Here is an 18,981-nt window from a genome sequence, read left to right as displayed (position 1 = left end):
GACGTATCTCAGGAATGAATAGTCAATGGCCTCTCCGAATACTGCATGCAGTTAACATTGTTTATGTGGATACTTACCAGAATACAAAATCTTCTGAATCTGCAGACCAGTCAATAAGCTAAAAATTGACTGTTTTAAGAAACTACTTGCAAACATTTATTAATCATGGAATTAAAGTATATTGTATGATACAAAGGACACTATCTGCCACACAGTTTCAATTTTATTGTTCTAGTTCATTACAGCACATATTGTGAAATACTGTGAAGAAGGTAATCCATACATTGAAACAAACATCTCATCAGAAAAAAAGGTAGCCTCATCACACAATAAAATGAAGACAACTCGGGATAAAGTGAGGTAAGAGATTGCTATAACTATCGATAAAGATCAGATTGGTAAACTTCCCAGTGTTGCAAAACTTTTCAGGAGCATTTTATATTTGTTACTGGAAATTTGTTTGTCAGGTTCAGTAAAGGCTCCAATGGAAAATGGCCTCTCCAATTATTGGAGGTCTGCAAGTATCTAATCTGTCCAAAGATACTAACAAAATTGTTAAACTTTTAACCAATTAATACTGAAGGTTACCAACAAGCAAATAACAAGTCCTAACTTTTATCTGGAAGGGTCAAAATTAGAATCAGTTTTCTATTTCAAATAACTTGAAAGAACAACTTCCAATACCTGTACAGTTAACCAATAAATGCTAAGCAGGGCATAGAAAGCATTCTTTTGTATTATCAGGTCATTGACCTCCTGATAAACAAAAACCCATGTACCACATATACATTACGTAAATTCTCACTTAAGTTCGACGATATGTACTCTACTGGGGAAAGACTGCAGCAAAATCCTAGTGGTAGAAATGAGATTCACAAGAACTGAACCAAACTACCAAGAAAGGACACATCAAAGTTCCTGTTACTAGTGTGATAGACAGAAGCTGTGATATGGGCACATTATGAGAATGGATGAGATAAGACCAGCCAGAAAAATATTTTGAAATAAATGTCCGCAGCAAAAGAGCATACAGAAGAATTAGAAAGCATTGGAGACATCAGTGAAATTAGTCATGGAGGGGAAATATTTTGTTGGGAAGATGTCCAGGAACAGGACATCTATGAAGATGGGAGGAGATAGCGAGTGCTTTCACACCACACCCAGGAAAAGGAAACTGAAGCTGAGAAACGATATGACGATAATGCACATTCTAGTTCTCACAGAAGGCTCATGCAAGACGTAATTTTCATCTTACTGAATCAGATCAGATAATTTACATTCCACAGGCTACGAATGCTAGAGATTAATCAACACTATATTTTAATACAATATGGTCCCATGGTACCCTTGATCAATTCCTATAGTTGCAACTTTGTCTTAATTAGTGAAACTGGTACTGAGAAATTTTCTGCAGAATACTTCCTCAACACTGAGAAGTCAAATGAAGTTGTGTTTCAAGTTGCAGTCATGTCTTTAATATAGTTATGTACTATCCCCAAATTATGTTTCCCAAACGTACCATAATAAGCAATTATCTTAAGTCATGCTAACATGTCAGACTTCTCAATGTGGTTAGCATAGCACTGTTTTGTACATGTAAATATTTTTCAGAGGAACATTGTAGGGTCATAGATTTTATACCAATATCAATGATGGCTTATGTGACTTGCAATTAGGGGTTGGACCACGAAGCAAAGATTCCAATAGATGGAGTGCCCTACAACAGTCCACATGACATTTTGTGGCAATTAAGTGACCTCAATTAAAGGAAACAAATGGTTTATGATGTATGGTTGTTGTTACACTAGGGGCAGTATGTACCTGTAACACTGTGGAAAATCAAAAAGCTTGCCTTTTCACTATCTTTAACCATTGCGTGCACCAACAAGGCATATACCACCTCTACTATACCATGCAACCAACCAAATAATGTGGCATTCCATCCCAAATGGGTAAAAATTACTTGAAAATTTTAGTAACCATTATTACTGATAGTTTGTATTGCAAAAATAAACAAACTCTATTACTGACATGATCCTTTAATTTAATCACAAATTAATTATTGTTGTCAATATCCGTAGATAAATCTAGAGATATTTAAATCCACGTAGACCTCTAGCCATGGTATACTTAAGGCCAGATATTACAAAATAACTTCGTAAATATAAATATGGCCCTCATTACACCACACAAAGTTCCGTGCAGCACAAATTATTTAAATTAAAAAAATCTACTTTTACAACAAAATATAAGTTATTTTAAGGAACAAATCATTTGACAAGAACCTTTCCGAAGTGGCTAAAATCTGCCAAAGGGTTGAAGGTGTCCATCAGAAAGGAGTTAAAGAAATACCAAGAAAATTCTATACTTTTTCACTTTTGCTAACTTTCTCTTAACCACTGGCTGGCAATTTGAAGATCTGCAGTTCAATTTCAGCCTCCTGTAATTATTAGGACTGAAGCATTTCTACTTTCTGGGATGACTTATTGGCTGAATATTATACTTTGTTACAAATTTTGTGTATGCAAGCACATGCGGCAAATAGTTCAATTCCATCATCAGTACATTCATGGGCGGACAGTAAGTGTGCTTTCAGTACGAAGTTTTGGTTTCTGTTGACAACCTTACTCTCTCAACTTCTACTCTGTTCTGGATTATTATTCCTGTGTCTTTCTTATGACAGGTTTCAAGTGTAGGCTCTCCATTTTGTCTTGTTCCGAGCACCTTCCTTCATATATCTGTAGGTTCATCCTACTGTAATGTCATCCAACATTCCAACTGCCTATCTCTTTCCCTCATTCCTTCCATCTTTCCCTCCATAATTTTTTGTTGCAGACAATTCCTGAACAGAGTATGTCACATCCAAGATTTTCTCCTCTTTCAGATCCCTTAAAATAATCATCTTTCTTCCCCATTTCCTTCATTACTTCTTCATTCTTACGTCTGTCAGTCAACAAAACTTTAAGCATTCTTCTCCATAGCCACATTTCAAAACTTTCTAAATATTTTTCTTTTTAACTTTTCATGGTTCATTACCATGTAATGTTCTCTCCAGATAGAACATTTAACAAATCTTTTCCTCATCTCCTCAGGATTCTATATGGGAGCATATTGCCAAAATAACAGTGTGGCATTTCTAAACCAATGTTGTCAACTATTTGCAGCTAGATCAACAATGTACTTACTGCAATTCATTAGAAAATACACTGAAGTGCCAAAGAACTGAGAATAAACTCATAAAATGAGTTTAAACATTTCCACTGGCCACCAAACTCCCCAGACATTAACATTATTGAGCATATCTGGGATGTATAATGTTCAGAAGAGATCTCTAAACCCTTGCAATCTTCTGGATTTGTGGACAGCCCTGCAGGATTCATGGTGTCAGTTCCTCCAGCACTACTCAGACATTAGTTGAGTCCACGCCACGTCATGTTGTGGCACTTCTGCGTGCCCGCAGGGGCCCTATACGATATTGGGCACATGTAGCAGTTTCTTTGGCTCTTGAGTGTAAACTACAGGCTACTGGAGTATTCTGCATTCTGCCAGAGGCAACTGTTCATAATTGTTTTGTAAAAAAATTTGCTGACATTAGTAATTGTGGGGTCCCACAAATTTCCATACCAGAGCTCTTATTTTTTCTTGCTAGTAACATTACCAGGTAAATACTTCATCTGCAGATAACATAAAAATAGCAATTAACAGCAAAATGAGTACAGTTTTAAGAAGAGCTGTTATGGAAGTCTCATGCATGTTAATAATTTGTTTCTGGACAATTATTTGTGAATTAAATTTGAAGAGACACTATTTGCAATTTAGAATTTAAGAGGATTCATCCTAGTAGGTGTCTAAAATATTACAAGCAGGTAGAAAATAGAAAACAAATCATCATATCCAACACAAATGATGTTAGAAATACACAATAATGATGATAAAAATTCAACAATGTCATATGATTTTTTGGAGGTACATGACCAAGCCAAGCTACAGTTTATGAATCAAAGTTTTTTATATGAGTATCTGGGGCATGAATTCACAAATGCTCTGTAGATGCTTGTCTCAGAAACACTTCTGCTTACCAGTTTATTTATTCCTCTATTAATTTTTTTGTTAATGAGGTATCTCTTTCAAAGTAACAGCTCAGTTCATGGAATTAGTACTAGGAATCGTGTACATAAAAATGTGAAATCAGACATTTTGGTCCAGATAGCATCTAGGGCCATATTAAGAAAAACAAATTTTCAACAACCAGCCAGAATCCATAAAAAGCTTAGCTATGAATGAAGAACAATTTAAGAGGACAGCAAGAGATTTATTTGTTGCCAACCCATCCTACTCCACTGACAAATGTCACAGTGGTTCCAATTTGTGTGTGCAATGGTAATATCATTCAGCATGTTGAGTAAAATGTGATTTCTGCACATCTTCAATGCAATAATGTGACCTGTAAGTAAATGCTCTTTACTGTTTTCTACTCAAACGACAGGTGGCAAAAATAGCCCAAGAAATCAAAGATTAATTAACTAAAAGTAAGATTCATAATTTTTACAAATTCCACATTCCTGAGGGTCATTTTAGTCCTATCTCTGGTACGAAAATTAGTATGTCTGTAAATACTTATTCTGTATTTTTATTTTATGTTATGTTCCACTTCTTAAGCATCTACTTATTACTGATCTTTTGAACAGAAGTTATGTATTTACTATGGTGAACTCAGGTTGGATGGTGGTTCTCCAAAGCATAGTGTCAAACACCATTAAACTCTGGTTGTGTTAGCCTCAAATTTGCATAATGCGCAGACAAGTAACCAGCGATTTATCCACTGATTTCACTGTGTCTGTAACTTTGGATCTGCATTAATTTTGAGGTCATCATTGAGGAACCAATTAAGAGTTCCTTTTGTGTCTCCAACACTAGCCCTGACACTTACGTTCCACAAAGATGCCTATTCTTACTTCATGAATGCCCATAGCTCATCTGTTTCATGAACATTTACTAACCAATTTACCAGAACTACACTGTTCACTTCACCTCCCTTTGCATCTACAACAAACCTTCACCAACTTTTGATGAATTTGTGTTGGCATTTATCTGCAGTTTAAGTTATTTACCATCTCATGGCGTGTCTCCCTCAAAAATCCACTTAGACAAAAAAGTGTATCTTCCTGTTGTTTATGGACAAGTGAAGTATAATAATGCATAGCATACTGCTACAGCAAGAAGAACCTCATATGTATGGTTCAATTCAATTTTTGTATATTACATTTAACAGAATTATTTTTTGTTTTGATGAAGGGATGGACAGAGATTAACTTATCAGCTGATCTCCTCTCTTATTTTAGTAGTCATGATTGTGGTGCAATAATCAAAATTTTGTCAGGAGGCTCATCAGCTTCCTAAATTATTAGATGGTTAAAATTTAATGTATTTTTAGTGTGGGTGGCTCATCAGGCACAAGACATTTCACAAATGATGAAAGTACCTCAAGGAGGCAAGTTTCAATCATCGCACATGATCCAGTCCATTCCTCCGGCTTCACAGTTTCTGTTCTATCTAGCGAAGGAAAGACCAGCACTTCGGACTGGTGCATCATTAACATCTGCTCAAAGAACTGTGCAAAAATTTGAACACTCTTACAAACTGCAGTGCACTGAATGACCGATTCATAGACTGTCGGTCATAATCAGCATTACAACTGGCTACTGCAGCAAGTTCAATATATATGAATTATTGGCTTGATTTTTTCCCACCAAACCGAAACTTCTCATAGGTAACTGAACAGTTTATAAGTTCATTTGGTACCTCAGCTTCATCCTAGTCTAATGTCTACTTGCAGTGTCACAAAATTGTTGAAACTCTTACCTCTATCACAAATGAAGTCACAGTACATAAAATTTTGTTACTTTTTTTTTTAAATCCATTACATTAATCTGAAGCTAATTTATTTTGTATTTTAAAGCACTACTTTTCTTAGCAAGTGCCACAAACTAGACCACTAATACGCAGCATGCTCACTGAAGAGGAACTTCAAGACATTGTTCGGTAACAATGAGCAGCTGCACAACTTTGGTTAATTTTTTATTTCATGGTAAAAATGTCTGAAGAAGAGAGAATGTTCGGGTGTTAATTAGCTCCACCGAGATGAATGTAATATTGGCAAAGGAAATTTATGTTTATAACTTCAGCAAAATAATGTTGACAGCTGTTTACGTCACAGCTATGAAACTAGAAAGAATTTACTTTTTTGCCAGTCCGTTACCCAACCCAACCCTTTTCTTTTTTACGGTTTTCTTCTTTACGGTCACTGAAACTGCGAAATGACAATATTCAGAAAGAAACAGTACCTATTTTCTCAAATTGTGGCAAATGGAACCTTGATTCTTAAACATTGTTCTGATAACATTAGCTAGTAACCACCAATATTTCACCAAAGTAATGACAGTTCTGCTAATCTGTTTTTACTGTGTTATCTTCATGAAATCCAAGAGATTAGACTTTGATTCTAATTTTGCTATCATAAGCTGGAAAAACAGGCATTTGCTCATTAATTTTGAAAAAATATATAAAGATGATGTGACTTGCCAAACGAAAGCACTGGCACGTCGATAGACACACAAACAAACACAAACATACACACAAAATTCTAGCTTTCGCAACAAACAGTTGCTTCGTCAGGAAAGAGGGAAGGAGAGGGAAAGACGAAAGGATGTGGGTTTTAAGGGAGAGGGTAAGGAGTCATTCCAATCCCGGGAGCGGAAAGACTTACCTTAGGGGGAAAAAAAGGACGGGTATACACTCGCGCGCACACACACACATATCCATCCACACATATATACAGACACAAGCAGACATATTTAAAGGCAAAGAATTTGGGCAGAGATGTCAGTCGAGGCGGAAGTGCAGAGGCGAAGATGTTGTTGAATGACAGGTGAGGTATGAGTGGCGGCAACTTGAAATTAGCAGAGATTGAGGCCTGGTGGATAACGGGAAGAGAGGATATATTGAAGGGCAAGTTCCCATCTCTGGAGTTTGGATAGGTTTGTGTTAGTGGGAAGTATCCAGATAACCCGGACGGTGTAACACTGTGCCAAGATGTGCTGGCCATGCAACAAGGCATGTTTAGCTACAGGGTGATCCTCATTACCAACAAACACTGTCTGCCTGTGTCCATTCACGCGTATGGACAGTTTGTTGCTGGTCATTCCCACATAGAAAGCGTCACAGTGTAGGCATGTCAGTTGGTAAATCACGTGGGTGCTTTCACACGTGGCTCTGCCTTTGATTGTGTACACCTTCCGGGTCACCGGACTGGAGTAGGTGGTGGTGGGAGGGTGCATGGGACAGGTTTTACACCGGGGGGCGGTTACAAGGGTAGGAGCCAGAGGGTGGGGAAGGCGGTTTGGGGATTTCATAGGGATGAACCAAGAGGTTACGAAGGTTAGGTGGACAGCGGAAAGACACTCTTGATGGAGTGGGGAGGACTTCATGAAGGATGGATCTCATTTCAGGGCAGGATTTGAGGAAGTCGTATCCCTGCTGGAGAGCCACATTCAGAGTCTGATCCAGTCCCGGGAAGTATCCTGTCACAAGTGGGGCACTTTAGGGGTGGTTCTGTGAGAGGTTCTGGGTTTGAGGGGATGAGGAAGTGGCTCTGGTTATTTGCTTCTGTACCAGGATGGGAGGGTAGTTGCGGGGTGCAAAAGCTGTTTTCAGGTGGTTGGTGTAATGGTTCAGGGATTCAGGACTGGAGCAGATTCGTTTGCCACGAAGGCCTAGGCTGTAGGAAAGCAACCGTTTGATATGGAATGGGTGGCAGCTGTCATAATGGAGGTACTGTTGCTTGTTGGTGGGTTTGATGTGGACGGATGTATGAAGCTGGCCATTGGACAGATGGAGGTCAACGTCAAGGAAAGTGGCATGGGATTTGGAGTAGGACCAGGTGAATCTGATGGAACCAAAGGAGTTGAGGTTGGAGAGGAAATTCTGGAGTTCTTCACTTTGAGTCCAGATCATGAAGATGTCATCAATAAATCTGCACCAAACTTTGGGTTGGCAGGCCTGAGTAACCAAGAAGGCTTCCTCTAAGCGACCCATAAATAGGTTGGCGTACGAGGGGGCCATCCTGGTACCCATGGCTGTTCCCTTTAATTGTTGGTATGTCTGGCCTTCAAAAGTGAAGAAGTTGTGAGTCAGGATGAAGCTGGCTAAGGTGATGAGAGAAGAGGTTTTAGGTAGGGTGGCAGGTGATCGGCGTGAAAGGAAGTGCTCCATTGCAGCGAGGCCCTGGACGTGCGGGAGATTTCTGTATAGGGAAGTGGCATCAATGGTTACAAGGATGGTTTCTGGGGGTAACAGACTGGGTAAGGATTCCAGGTGTTCGAGAAAGTGGTTGGTGTCTTTGATGAAGGATGGGAGACTGCATGTAATGGGTTGAAGGTGTTTTATCTACGTAGGCAGAGATATGTTCTGTGGGGGCTTGGTAACCAGCTACAATGGGGTGGCCGGGATGTTTGGGTCGCTTAGAGGAAGCCTTCTTGGTTACCCAGGCCTGCCAACCCAAAGTTTGGTACACCCAAAGTTTGGTACAGATTTATTGATGACATCTTCACGATCTGGACTCACAGTGAAGAACAACTCCAGAATTTCCTCTCCAACCTCAACTCCTTTGGTTCCATCAGATTCACCTGGTCCTACTCCAAATCCCATGCCACTTTCCTTGACGTTGACCTCCTTCTGTCCAATGGCCAGCTTCACACATCCGTCCACATCAAACCCACCAACAAGCAACAGTACCTCCATTATGACAGCTGCCACCCATTCCACATCAAATGGTCCCTTCCCTACAGCCTAGGCCTTCGTGGCAAACAACGCTTTCCCCGTTTGGTAAGTTATGGAATCTTTGTTTCTTATATATATTTCCATGTGGAATGTTTCTTTCTATTTTATATAGGGAAAGTAGTTGCTATTAGGATTTATTACTTGTGATTATTTCTACCACTGGATCAAGAGGGGAAAAAAGTAACTTTTAAAAAACAAGCAGTTACCAAAAGTTTAACAATGCCAGAAAAAAATTCTAGAACAATGAAAGGGGATATTACTACAGAAGAGGTAAGGTGAGTGGGAGCAGAAGATGCCTGTATACCGTAACATAAGAAAAAGTTTAAAATGGCAGGAGTCTTGTTTACTGCCTGAAAACATCTTGAGCGTACATAGTGTATCAAATATTAGAATGAACAGAATAAAGTATTTACTAAAATACGCTTACTGCTGTCATATCGCATCACAGGAAAGTGGTGCAAATTGAAAATACCAGAAACAATTAATATTGAGCATTCCATATGCACGAAGACATCTCCATATCAATGATAGGTAAAACGTAGCCCAGCAACTACAGTTAAAAAATATCATTGCCATGTTAACAGCTTTGTATAAGATGGGAGTAAACACACAAGGAAAACAGAACACTTGGGATATCTGCAAATTCAATAGAAAACGGTGGTGTTACATGTATTTAATTTAGGAAAAATGCTTACCTCTATGAGCTTGACCACCTACTGAAGCCCTTGTAGCACTCTGAAAAGTCAAAAAGGGAAATGATTAGTTGCTTTAGCAGGTTAGAAACAGATAATGATCGAAATCATATAGACGCCGTGACTGGTTTACTAGTTGCTCCAAAGATATTAGATAGTTGGCCAGGAAATTATTTAGCTAATACTGTCCCATGAAATATTTTATATTTTCAAGTAGTTTCCCCTTAATGACTGTTGCTATGAAAGTGTCTTACAACAGATATGATAATACCAATCCGTAAATTGAGAATATTCTAGTAAACCCACCTTGAACGAAAATGAATTTTCGGAGATCTGTGATGCAGTAAATGTGAAATTACCAAGGTCCTCAATATATGAAGGAGAAGCAAAGCACCAATGGGACAACAATATGGAAGAAATAGAGTGCAAGCTGTTGCACCATCGCCACTATTTAAAGGCAGATCAATGTCTTTGAAAATAAATCTGGCTGTAACTTTGAATGATATAACCCACGATTTGCCTGAAGTGATTTGGACAAACCAAGTTAAAACTGGCACTGATATTCTCATTTGGTATGAGAGAGAAATGAGAAAGAGGTAAGACTAATCCCTAGCTTTGTGGTTATCCACCTGGTAATTACAACACAACTGTGAAAGATATGCATACTGAAATGTAGTCAGGTACAGAGTTACACGATTTCCTAAACTGTTTTATTGACGTTCATTATGATGCACGACATGAAAAGTTCTACCTCAAGGAGAGTGAAACAAATGAAACTGGGAGAAAATGGTAGTTTTATAAAGGCAAAAACTGAATTTATCGATAACCTGCCAAGATTTGTGAATCACAGTGGAGAGTTTCACTATATCATAATTTGTGACTGGTCATTTGATAAATATTTACCCCTTAATACAGCCACAGGTATTTGATAATAAACCTGATAAAAATAGTAGCCACTATAAACTAAGTCTCGCAACATTTACTCTACGTATATAGTTCAGCCAAGTACAAAAACTGCACTTAATGTGAAAATAAAAGCAGTAAATAAGTTTAATTACATGCGTATCATATCAGCATAAAACTATATTTCAATTAGAAGCACCAAAGGCCTGTAATAATTACTTTTTATATATATGACCAATTTCATACTACAGTCAGCAAGTGATGAAACAACCAACTACAGCTGACAGTCTTCAAGAATAATTTTAACTATAAATATCTCAAAGTAAGAAACTTATATACAACAGAAAGTGCAAGAAACTACAAACACCACACAATGCAGACCTGTTCTCTTCAGTGCATAGTACCTTATTTACATTTTTCTGTTTATTGTGACTCTGCACATATTTCTCCACACCACGGATAGCAGTTTATAGTGCTCTATATGAAGTGAATGCAAGGACTCGATCCAACAATAGATTAAGTACAAGTAGCAAACCATGAAAAGCAATAATTCACTTTGTTGTGACCTAATATGTATTTAACACACGTATACGGGGAGTATATTAGTGAAAAAGAGAAACTGTATTGTCACATAAATGATGTCAATAGACTGACACCACGTCTCAACAATAGTAACTGAAAATTTAAAGTAGACTATTTTGGATCTGACTTTAATAAGATAAACTTAAAATTTGGCCTGCTATGTGAGACCCGTGTGTAGTGATTAAATCTGTAATTTGGCACGACTCATTTGCTACCTGTGAAACCAGCCACAAATTTCGAAGTTCAGCATGAAAATTGTATATGCTAATTAAGTGACAATTTTACACTCAATATAGTGTGTGGTTTTCTTCTTTATTTTTATTTATTCACATTCTGCACCCACTGTCTTGCAACACGTTTCATTATCTATGAAAAATCAACTGCTCCCCAAACCAATAAAAGTAAGGGAAGGGGGGAGTAAAGTCCACTTCTAAGTGAATTGCCAATAGTTCGGCCAAGCATTAGTTAATTGCCTGAAATTCTGCATCAATTAACTTTGACTAGATTCATACAGTATTTGAGAATGAGAGCACACAGCAACTTCCGATAAACTTTACAAAATTTCAAACCTTTTGTAACTATCATTAACATGCTCACAAAGAGGGGAAAGGAAAGAGAATTATGCTAACTATATTTTCAATAAAACATCATCAGGCAAAACATTTTAACTTACTACTTCTTTACCACTAATTCTATCCACAACACGTTCTGCAGAGAGTATCTACATATATCATTGAATGTACCCACAAAATTATGTCACTGTACAACAAACAATTCAGGAGATATACGATGTCTTTAACGCTGACATACAGGAGGACTAGCTTTTGCTTAAAACGGAGCACAAATTATTTGGACGGCAATTATCTAGAGCTCAATAATAAGAGCACTTTACTGTCTTTCAGTAATTTCAAATTTCTTCTACAATTTTTATTTTTTACACGCTCACTGTCAAATATTAAACACAATAACTTATTTGCATGGTAGTAATACGATTTATACATGGGAGTTAGGAAATTCTTTACAGAATTGGGAGTGGAAGCTTACTGGGTATATTATAACTGAATTATTTGACACATATCTCATTTATGGGGAGGCACAATACAAGTCAAGCAACAAGGCAGCTGTATGAAGAAAGATTTTCAGGGAGAAAGTTAACAAGTTATGTCATATTTCAAATATTAGACAGCAGTCTTCGTAGAACAGAAACCCTTAGACCAGACCGACCAGTATAGGAAACTGGTATACCTCGCATTGAGTGAACTGTTCAGTGTGAGGAAGTTGTGTTACAGTGAACTGAGGACAACCACAGCAAGGTATATGGTCCACAACCAAGGAACTAAATACCTCCAAGACCTACGCTATCTGATCAAACTAACTGGATACATAACAATGGACACTAACATGGGGTGCGTGCACCCTTTGCCTTTATGACAACTTTAACTCTGCTGTGGACACCAGCAGTGAGGTGTCTCAATGTATGTGGATGAATGACAGCCCACTCTTCCTCAAGGGCAGAAACCGCCGACGGAAGTGATGTTGGACATTGAGGTCTGGATTGAAGTCAATATCCTAACTCATCCCAAGGATTTTCTGTTGGGTTCACATCAGGACTCTGGGTAGCCCAGGCCACAAACCGTTGCCTCACAGATGTTACTTAATGACAGGGCATGTGGTCATGTTGATGCAGTCAGTCATCTCTAAACTGTTCCTCTAATGCACACAGTACACAATGCAGTAAAATGTGTTCATATCCTTTCATATTTAGCATTTTCTTAACCACACGTAGCCATGAGGAAACACCACCTCCGTGCTTCACCATCGACTCTACACATGGTGGCAGGTAACATTCAACAGACATTCTACAGATATTCGCCACGCTCATCAGATTTTCACAGGGTACAGCACATGATCCATCAATCTAAATCACTCATTTCCAGTCATCCACTGTGGTCCTTTACATCACCTCAAATGTTGCTTTGTACAAACTACACAATAGGGTGGCTTATGGAGAGCTGTTCAAACCACTGTACCCCAATCTTGTTAACTTTTATGCATAGCCACTGCGCTAGCTGGACTGCTGTACTAATAAGTGATTCCTTCTGCTGATTTCCATGTACATTTTTACAATCACCATACACAAAGTTCGACGGGCCCTGTGTCACTACACAAGGTCTGCCTGGTATTTTATAGCTGTGGTTATTCTTTCGGATTTCCAATTCACAATCACACCACCAACAGCGGACTTTGGCAGCTTTAGAAACAGTTAAAATGTCGCTGACAGCTTTGTTACTTAGGTGACATCCAATGACTAACCCAGGTTTGAAGCTGCTGAATTCTCTTGAGCGACCCATTCTGCTGTGATACTGCTTCTCTACTGACATCACAATATTCCCCACCTTCTTTTATACTGATGGGTCCACCAGTCACATTACATAGTGGATGATTCCACATTACACAGCGGTGTCTTGATACTTTGATCAGAGATTGTATGTGTGGGACGTCCTTTCTCCTTACTATGTGGGAATCTGCCAGTGGTGTCTACTCCAAATTGTAAACATCGTTGACTTCCAAATGTGTGTGGTTACTGAAGAGGCTCTCTCATGATGGAAGGAATATTCAACAGCCACAAGAGAAATATATGGGACTTCGAAAATCCTATGGGAAATCTAGTGTTCCATTATCAATAGATATTTACAGGAAATGTGTGGGCTGATGTTCATTCACGACAATCTGAGCTGTAACTCTTGTGTGAAAAGCATGGTTGATGAAATTATGTTATTTTTCTCCATAAAATAATAATGGACTTGTTTGCGAATGTCCCGTTAGTGGTCAGGAAAAAATTTATGGCTCCAGCATGATGGGGACCCACAACACTCTGCCAGTTATATTCGACCGTGTTGGATTGGGATAGGTGGGTCAGTATAATGGCCACCGTGTCCTCCCGGCCTCACTGCAGCCGATTTCTTTGTGTGGGGAAGATGAAGAATTTGGTGTACAAGACACCGATACTCACTCCAGAAGAGCTCGTTTCCCCTTTGACTGAAGCTGGAGCCATTATACGTGAAGCACCTGCTTGTTAAAAGTGTGACTGACAATTGTTGGCACGCAAAGGCAAGTTTTGCATTAATGTATTCAGACGACATTTTCAGCAACATCCCTAAAACAATGTTCGTCACATGGCAGTCTGAATACAGCTTCTGAACATCACTTGCATAAAAACGTTTATGGCCTTCTAGCTGGAAAACTGTGTACCAGTATCATCATAAAGTTTTTTCTTAATCTCCTCTAAACCTTCTGAAGTTTTGTATACATACTTTTTTTACATTACGTATATTTAAACTTGCTTAGCTAATCATCTCGTTTCTACAGCATCTAATTTATTCGAAGTACACTCCTGGAAATGGAAAAAAGAACACATTGACACCGGTGTGTCAGACCCACCATACTTGCTCCGGACACTGCGAGAGGGCTGTACAAGCAATGATCACACGCACGGCACAGCGGACACACCAGGAACCGCGGTGTTGGCCGTCGAATGGCGCTAGCTGCGCAGCATTTGTGCACCGCCGCCGTCAGTGTCAGCCAGTTTGCCGTGGCATACGGAGCTCCATCACAGTCTTTACCACTGGTAGCATGCCGCGACAGCGTGGACGTGAACCGTATGTGCAGTTGACGGACTTTGAGCGAGGGCGTATAGTGGGCATGCGGGAGGCCGGGTGGACGTACCGCCGAATTGCTCAACACGTGGGGCGTGAGGTCTCCACAGTACATCGATGTTGTCGCCAGTGGTCGGCGGAAGGTGCACGTGCCCGTCGACCTGGGACCGGACCGCAGCGATGCACGGATGTACGCCAAGACCGTAGGATCCTACGCAGTGCCGTAGGGGACCGCACCGCCACTTCCCAGCAAATTAGGGACACTGTTGCTCCTGGGGTATCGGCGAGGACCATTCGCAACCGTCTCCATGAAGCTGGGCTACGGTCCCGCACACCGTTAAGCCGTCTTCCGCTCACGCCCCAACATCGTGCAGCCCGCCTCCAGTGGTGTCGCGACAGGCGTGAATGGAGGGACGAATGGAGACGTGTCATCTTCAGCGATGAGAGTCGCTTCTGCCTTGGTGCCAATGATGGTCGTATGCGTGTTTGGCGCCGTGCAGGTGAGCGCCACAATCAGGACTGCATACGACCGAGGCACACAGGGCCAACACCCAGCATCATGGTGTGGGGAGCGATCTCCTACACTGGCCGTACACCACTGGTGATCGTCGAGGGGACACTGAATAGTGCACGGTACATCCAAACCGTCATCGAACCAATCGTTCTACCATTCCTAGACCGGCAAGGGAACTTGCTGTTCCAACAGGACAATGCACGTCCGCATGTATCCCGTGCCACCCAACGTGCTCTAGAAGGTGTAAGTCAACTACCCTGGCCAGCAAGATCTCCGGATCTGTCCCCCATTGAGCATGTTTGGGACTGGATGAAGCGTCGTCTCACGCGGTCTGCACGTCCAGCACGAACGCTGGTCCAACTGAGGTGCCAGGTGGAAATGGCATGGCAAGCCGTTCCACAGGACTACATCCAGCATCTCTACGATCGTCTCCATGGGAGAATAGCAGCCTGCATTGCTGCGAAAGGTGGATATACACTGTACTAGTGCCGACATTGTGCATGCTCTGTTGCCTGTGTCTATGTGCCTGTGGTTCTGTCAGTGTGATCATGTGATGTATCTGACCCCAGGAATGTGTCAATAAAGTTTCCCCTTCCTGGGACAATGAATTCACGGTGTTCTTATTTCAATTTCCAGGAGTGTATATTGTTGTAAACTACATTTGGTAAATTGATTTTGGGCCCAAGAAAGAAACAATTCTTTTAAATCTACATCCCAGCAATGGCATGTCTATCACTGTGCTTTATTAGTAGTCATATAGTACTTACTGGAAACTGAAGTCTTTAAACTTAATGGTAATTTAGTTGGCACGATTGGAATCGTATGAAAAAAAAGATACCTTTTTTTCCAGGTTAACATTTCGGCTGCTATAATAGTTAGAAGATTTTTGCGTGGGCATTCTGAGGATCACTCTTTCCTTTTTGTTCATCATATCAATGAATTTAAATAATATTTTCGTATTCAGCAGTTTGTTGGTTTAACTACATTTACGATGATAAAATTAATTGTTCACAGAGCCTTTCTTTGTTTAGGTAGTTTCTCCCTAAGAATGGGTACACTTTTCACACGAGTTGTTCATATGCCTTTACTATGTTGCGCAACTCGATGATAAACAAGATTCTACCGAAGTGAGGATCAATGCGATGTGTGCACTCCCAAGTTATATTTTGCATAATTCGAGAATACTGTAGAATGTTCCAAAACTTTGTGAACACCACAGAACACACTTCAGTTGTCTGTCTTGAAAAATATATTGATGCGGAAGATAAAAAAAAAGATTTCATGGTGACTACTATTATATAACTGACCATGTCAAACATCTCTACAACCATAACACCTACCATCGCATAACCCCTATAGAGCGTAAGAGAGGAACCAAGGACAGCACAACACACCAGTGATTGGCGCTGTGTGTGGGGTGGATCACTTCAGTGATTCTGTAGACAAAATTTGACCTCTTTTTTGTTTAGAACAAGCTAAGTGGAACTGTACTCTTCTGCTTGTATGAGGGAGGCTACCGTACATCTTTTGTCATGACCTCTCTCTACATCAAAACACATTGTTATAGTCTGACAGCTCATTAACACAATACAAACACTACAGTTCCATATTAACAGGCTTCTAGTAAAAATCTGAAGGAAATGAAATAGGACAATTGTTACTTTTTCTACCTTCTTACATACTTTGTTCATTTATATTTCAACAATCTGAATTATCAGTTTTGACATTCCACCTGTAATGTAACTTTATCCACCTTGCACACACCAGTTATGCTTTACGTCTATTTATTATCACCGTCGAATTTTCTGTAAACCCTGGCAATTTTAGGCTATGTGTGTACTCACTATTAGGAACTGAACATTTGTGATTTTCGTTATCAATATTTTAATACAAATGAAGTAATATGATAGTCACATATGTTTCAGTTCTTCAGTATGCTGGAAGATGACAATTCATACCCACATAAAACTAAAGTTAGATAGTAACACGTTCAGTTCCTCGAGGATCTCCTCAATATGAACCTGTGGGAAGAATAGCATATCTAATCTAATATTTGGCTCCAGGTCTGTTATCTGTAGCTGCTGTTTAAGATGAGCTCGTAGCTTGAAGTTATAGTTCGGTATTGACACGTTAAATCATGCAAATATATCGGAACTGACTAGCACCGTGTGCATAAATACTTTCAGCACCGACATGAATTGGCAAGGAAATCTTCCGGTATAACCACTTTACGTACAGAAATCGTTTTCTGATTATTGTAACATACTGGCGTCATCATTTGTTGTTCTTGTACTACAACACGTATAAATGTTTTCTGCACTGCAGAAGGTAGTATCTGTTACGTTGGTATTTAGAGATTTTCAGCATGGGCAAATGATCATTGCCCGCACATTTTATGCTTCCTTAACACTTCTTGTGCACTCCATCTGGGGTATCTAGAACTACCCTCCCTGGGGTTAAGACAGCATTCAGAGTTCATGGGAAAATAGTACCTTGAAAACAATGGTGGGGGGAATAAATAGTTTCTCGCCAGATGTATCACTAATTCTGCGGATAACTAGCCTGTAATCAATTTCATCCCATAATCAACGCAGTATGTCTATATGAATCTGTCGCAACAATTTATGGCGATCAGCTGGGAAGCAATGTCTATGTGAAATCTACATTCCGGTAAGTGTGCTGGTATGTGGTACGTAAACAATTTTTGACATAATCCGCAACAAAAACTGCCTAGAGTTAAGTCTCGTGAGCATGGAGGGCGTGATAGGAATTAGTTGTTTCCATCACCACATATCCCTGTGTAGTGTTCAAGGTCTCACAAACATCGATACAGAAGGGGTGGACCTGCTGGTAGAGCAATATCATAGTGTCTCCCAGATGCAGCACAAGCTACTACTATTGAATCGTGTCCACCTATCAGTGTAACATAAGACTGTGAAAAATGTGGGCAGTAAGCTTTAATGTGCGAGACTGCACAGAAAACTGTGCGTGTCGCGAACATGCTGCAACAAGTTTCCGTGACCCCACACTTTCAGTGTATATATTAACTATATACTATTCACAACAGTTTCTTTTATCACTGAAGCTACGTTTCTCGTGAAAACCACCGCCTTCCACATGACGTTGCATTTGTGCAGTAAATTTCAAACAATTCACGCAATCATGCGCTAGAGATTATAGAAACTACAAGAGGTAAGGTAGCTATAAATTTTACCAAGAAGAAACTATCGCTCGACTATGCAATGTTCAGTGCTCTGTTCTTAGTCTCGTGTGGGATGCATCGGGGAAATCTCAATCACACGCTCCACTGTTCCTCCAGACAATTTTCCTCACGAAGGTACCAATCTGCGCACACCGTTGTCGAACGGAATTAATATTTGGTCCACGCTTCTGATATCTCTTCCCGAGATATTTTTGCACCACTTTAACAGATCGACGCAAATGTAATGCAAATACGTGAGCTTAGTCAGCAGCTGCGCCCTCTTAAACGCTCACTTCGGCTTTGTGGTGCAAAGAAGCGGTAACGGCTATAACAAAACGAATCCCTGTGTGAGGGTACGAAATCAGAGGGCCACACTATAACGAGAGTTATCAGACAAGAGAAGTTATTTAGGTCTTCTACAGGTTCACTGTTAAATTTTCGAAGAGTTTTGCTGAATGCTTAAATCTGTATACCACCGAGGTGAAAGAGCGTCATGGGACAGCGATATGCGCATATACAGATGGTGCTAGTATCGTGTACGCAACTGTATGACTATTGATATTTTTAAAAATATCCTGACTCCGATACATCGAT

At 39.9% G+C, this 18,981-nt stretch overlaps 1 protein-coding gene across 3 annotated transcripts in view; it reads right to left on the bottom strand.

Moving 5' to 3' along the window:
• Window positions 1–18,981, bottom strand: part of LOC126187668 (kinesin-like protein Klp10A) — a 318,100-nt gene that overhangs the window by 88,191 nt on the left and 210,928 nt on the right. For all 3 annotated transcript variants that reach the window (XM_049928898.1, XM_049928900.1, XM_049928899.1), the window contains exon 4: window positions 9,534–9,573. In XM_049928898.1, the coding sequence (XP_049784855.1) occupies window positions 9,534–9,573 (40 nt within the window). The remainder of the gene's footprint in view (window positions 1–9,533; window positions 9,574–18,981) is intronic.

The sequence above is a fragment of the Schistocerca cancellata genome, chromosome 5, assembly GCF_023864275.1.
Source record: "Schistocerca cancellata isolate TAMUIC-IGC-003103 chromosome 5, iqSchCanc2.1, whole genome shotgun sequence".
In the NCBI taxonomy this organism is placed as follows: Eukaryota; Metazoa; Arthropoda; class Insecta; order Orthoptera; family Acrididae; genus Schistocerca; species Schistocerca cancellata.
Note: the sequence above shows the minus strand (reverse complement) of the source record. Positions and strands in the feature narration are given on the sequence as shown.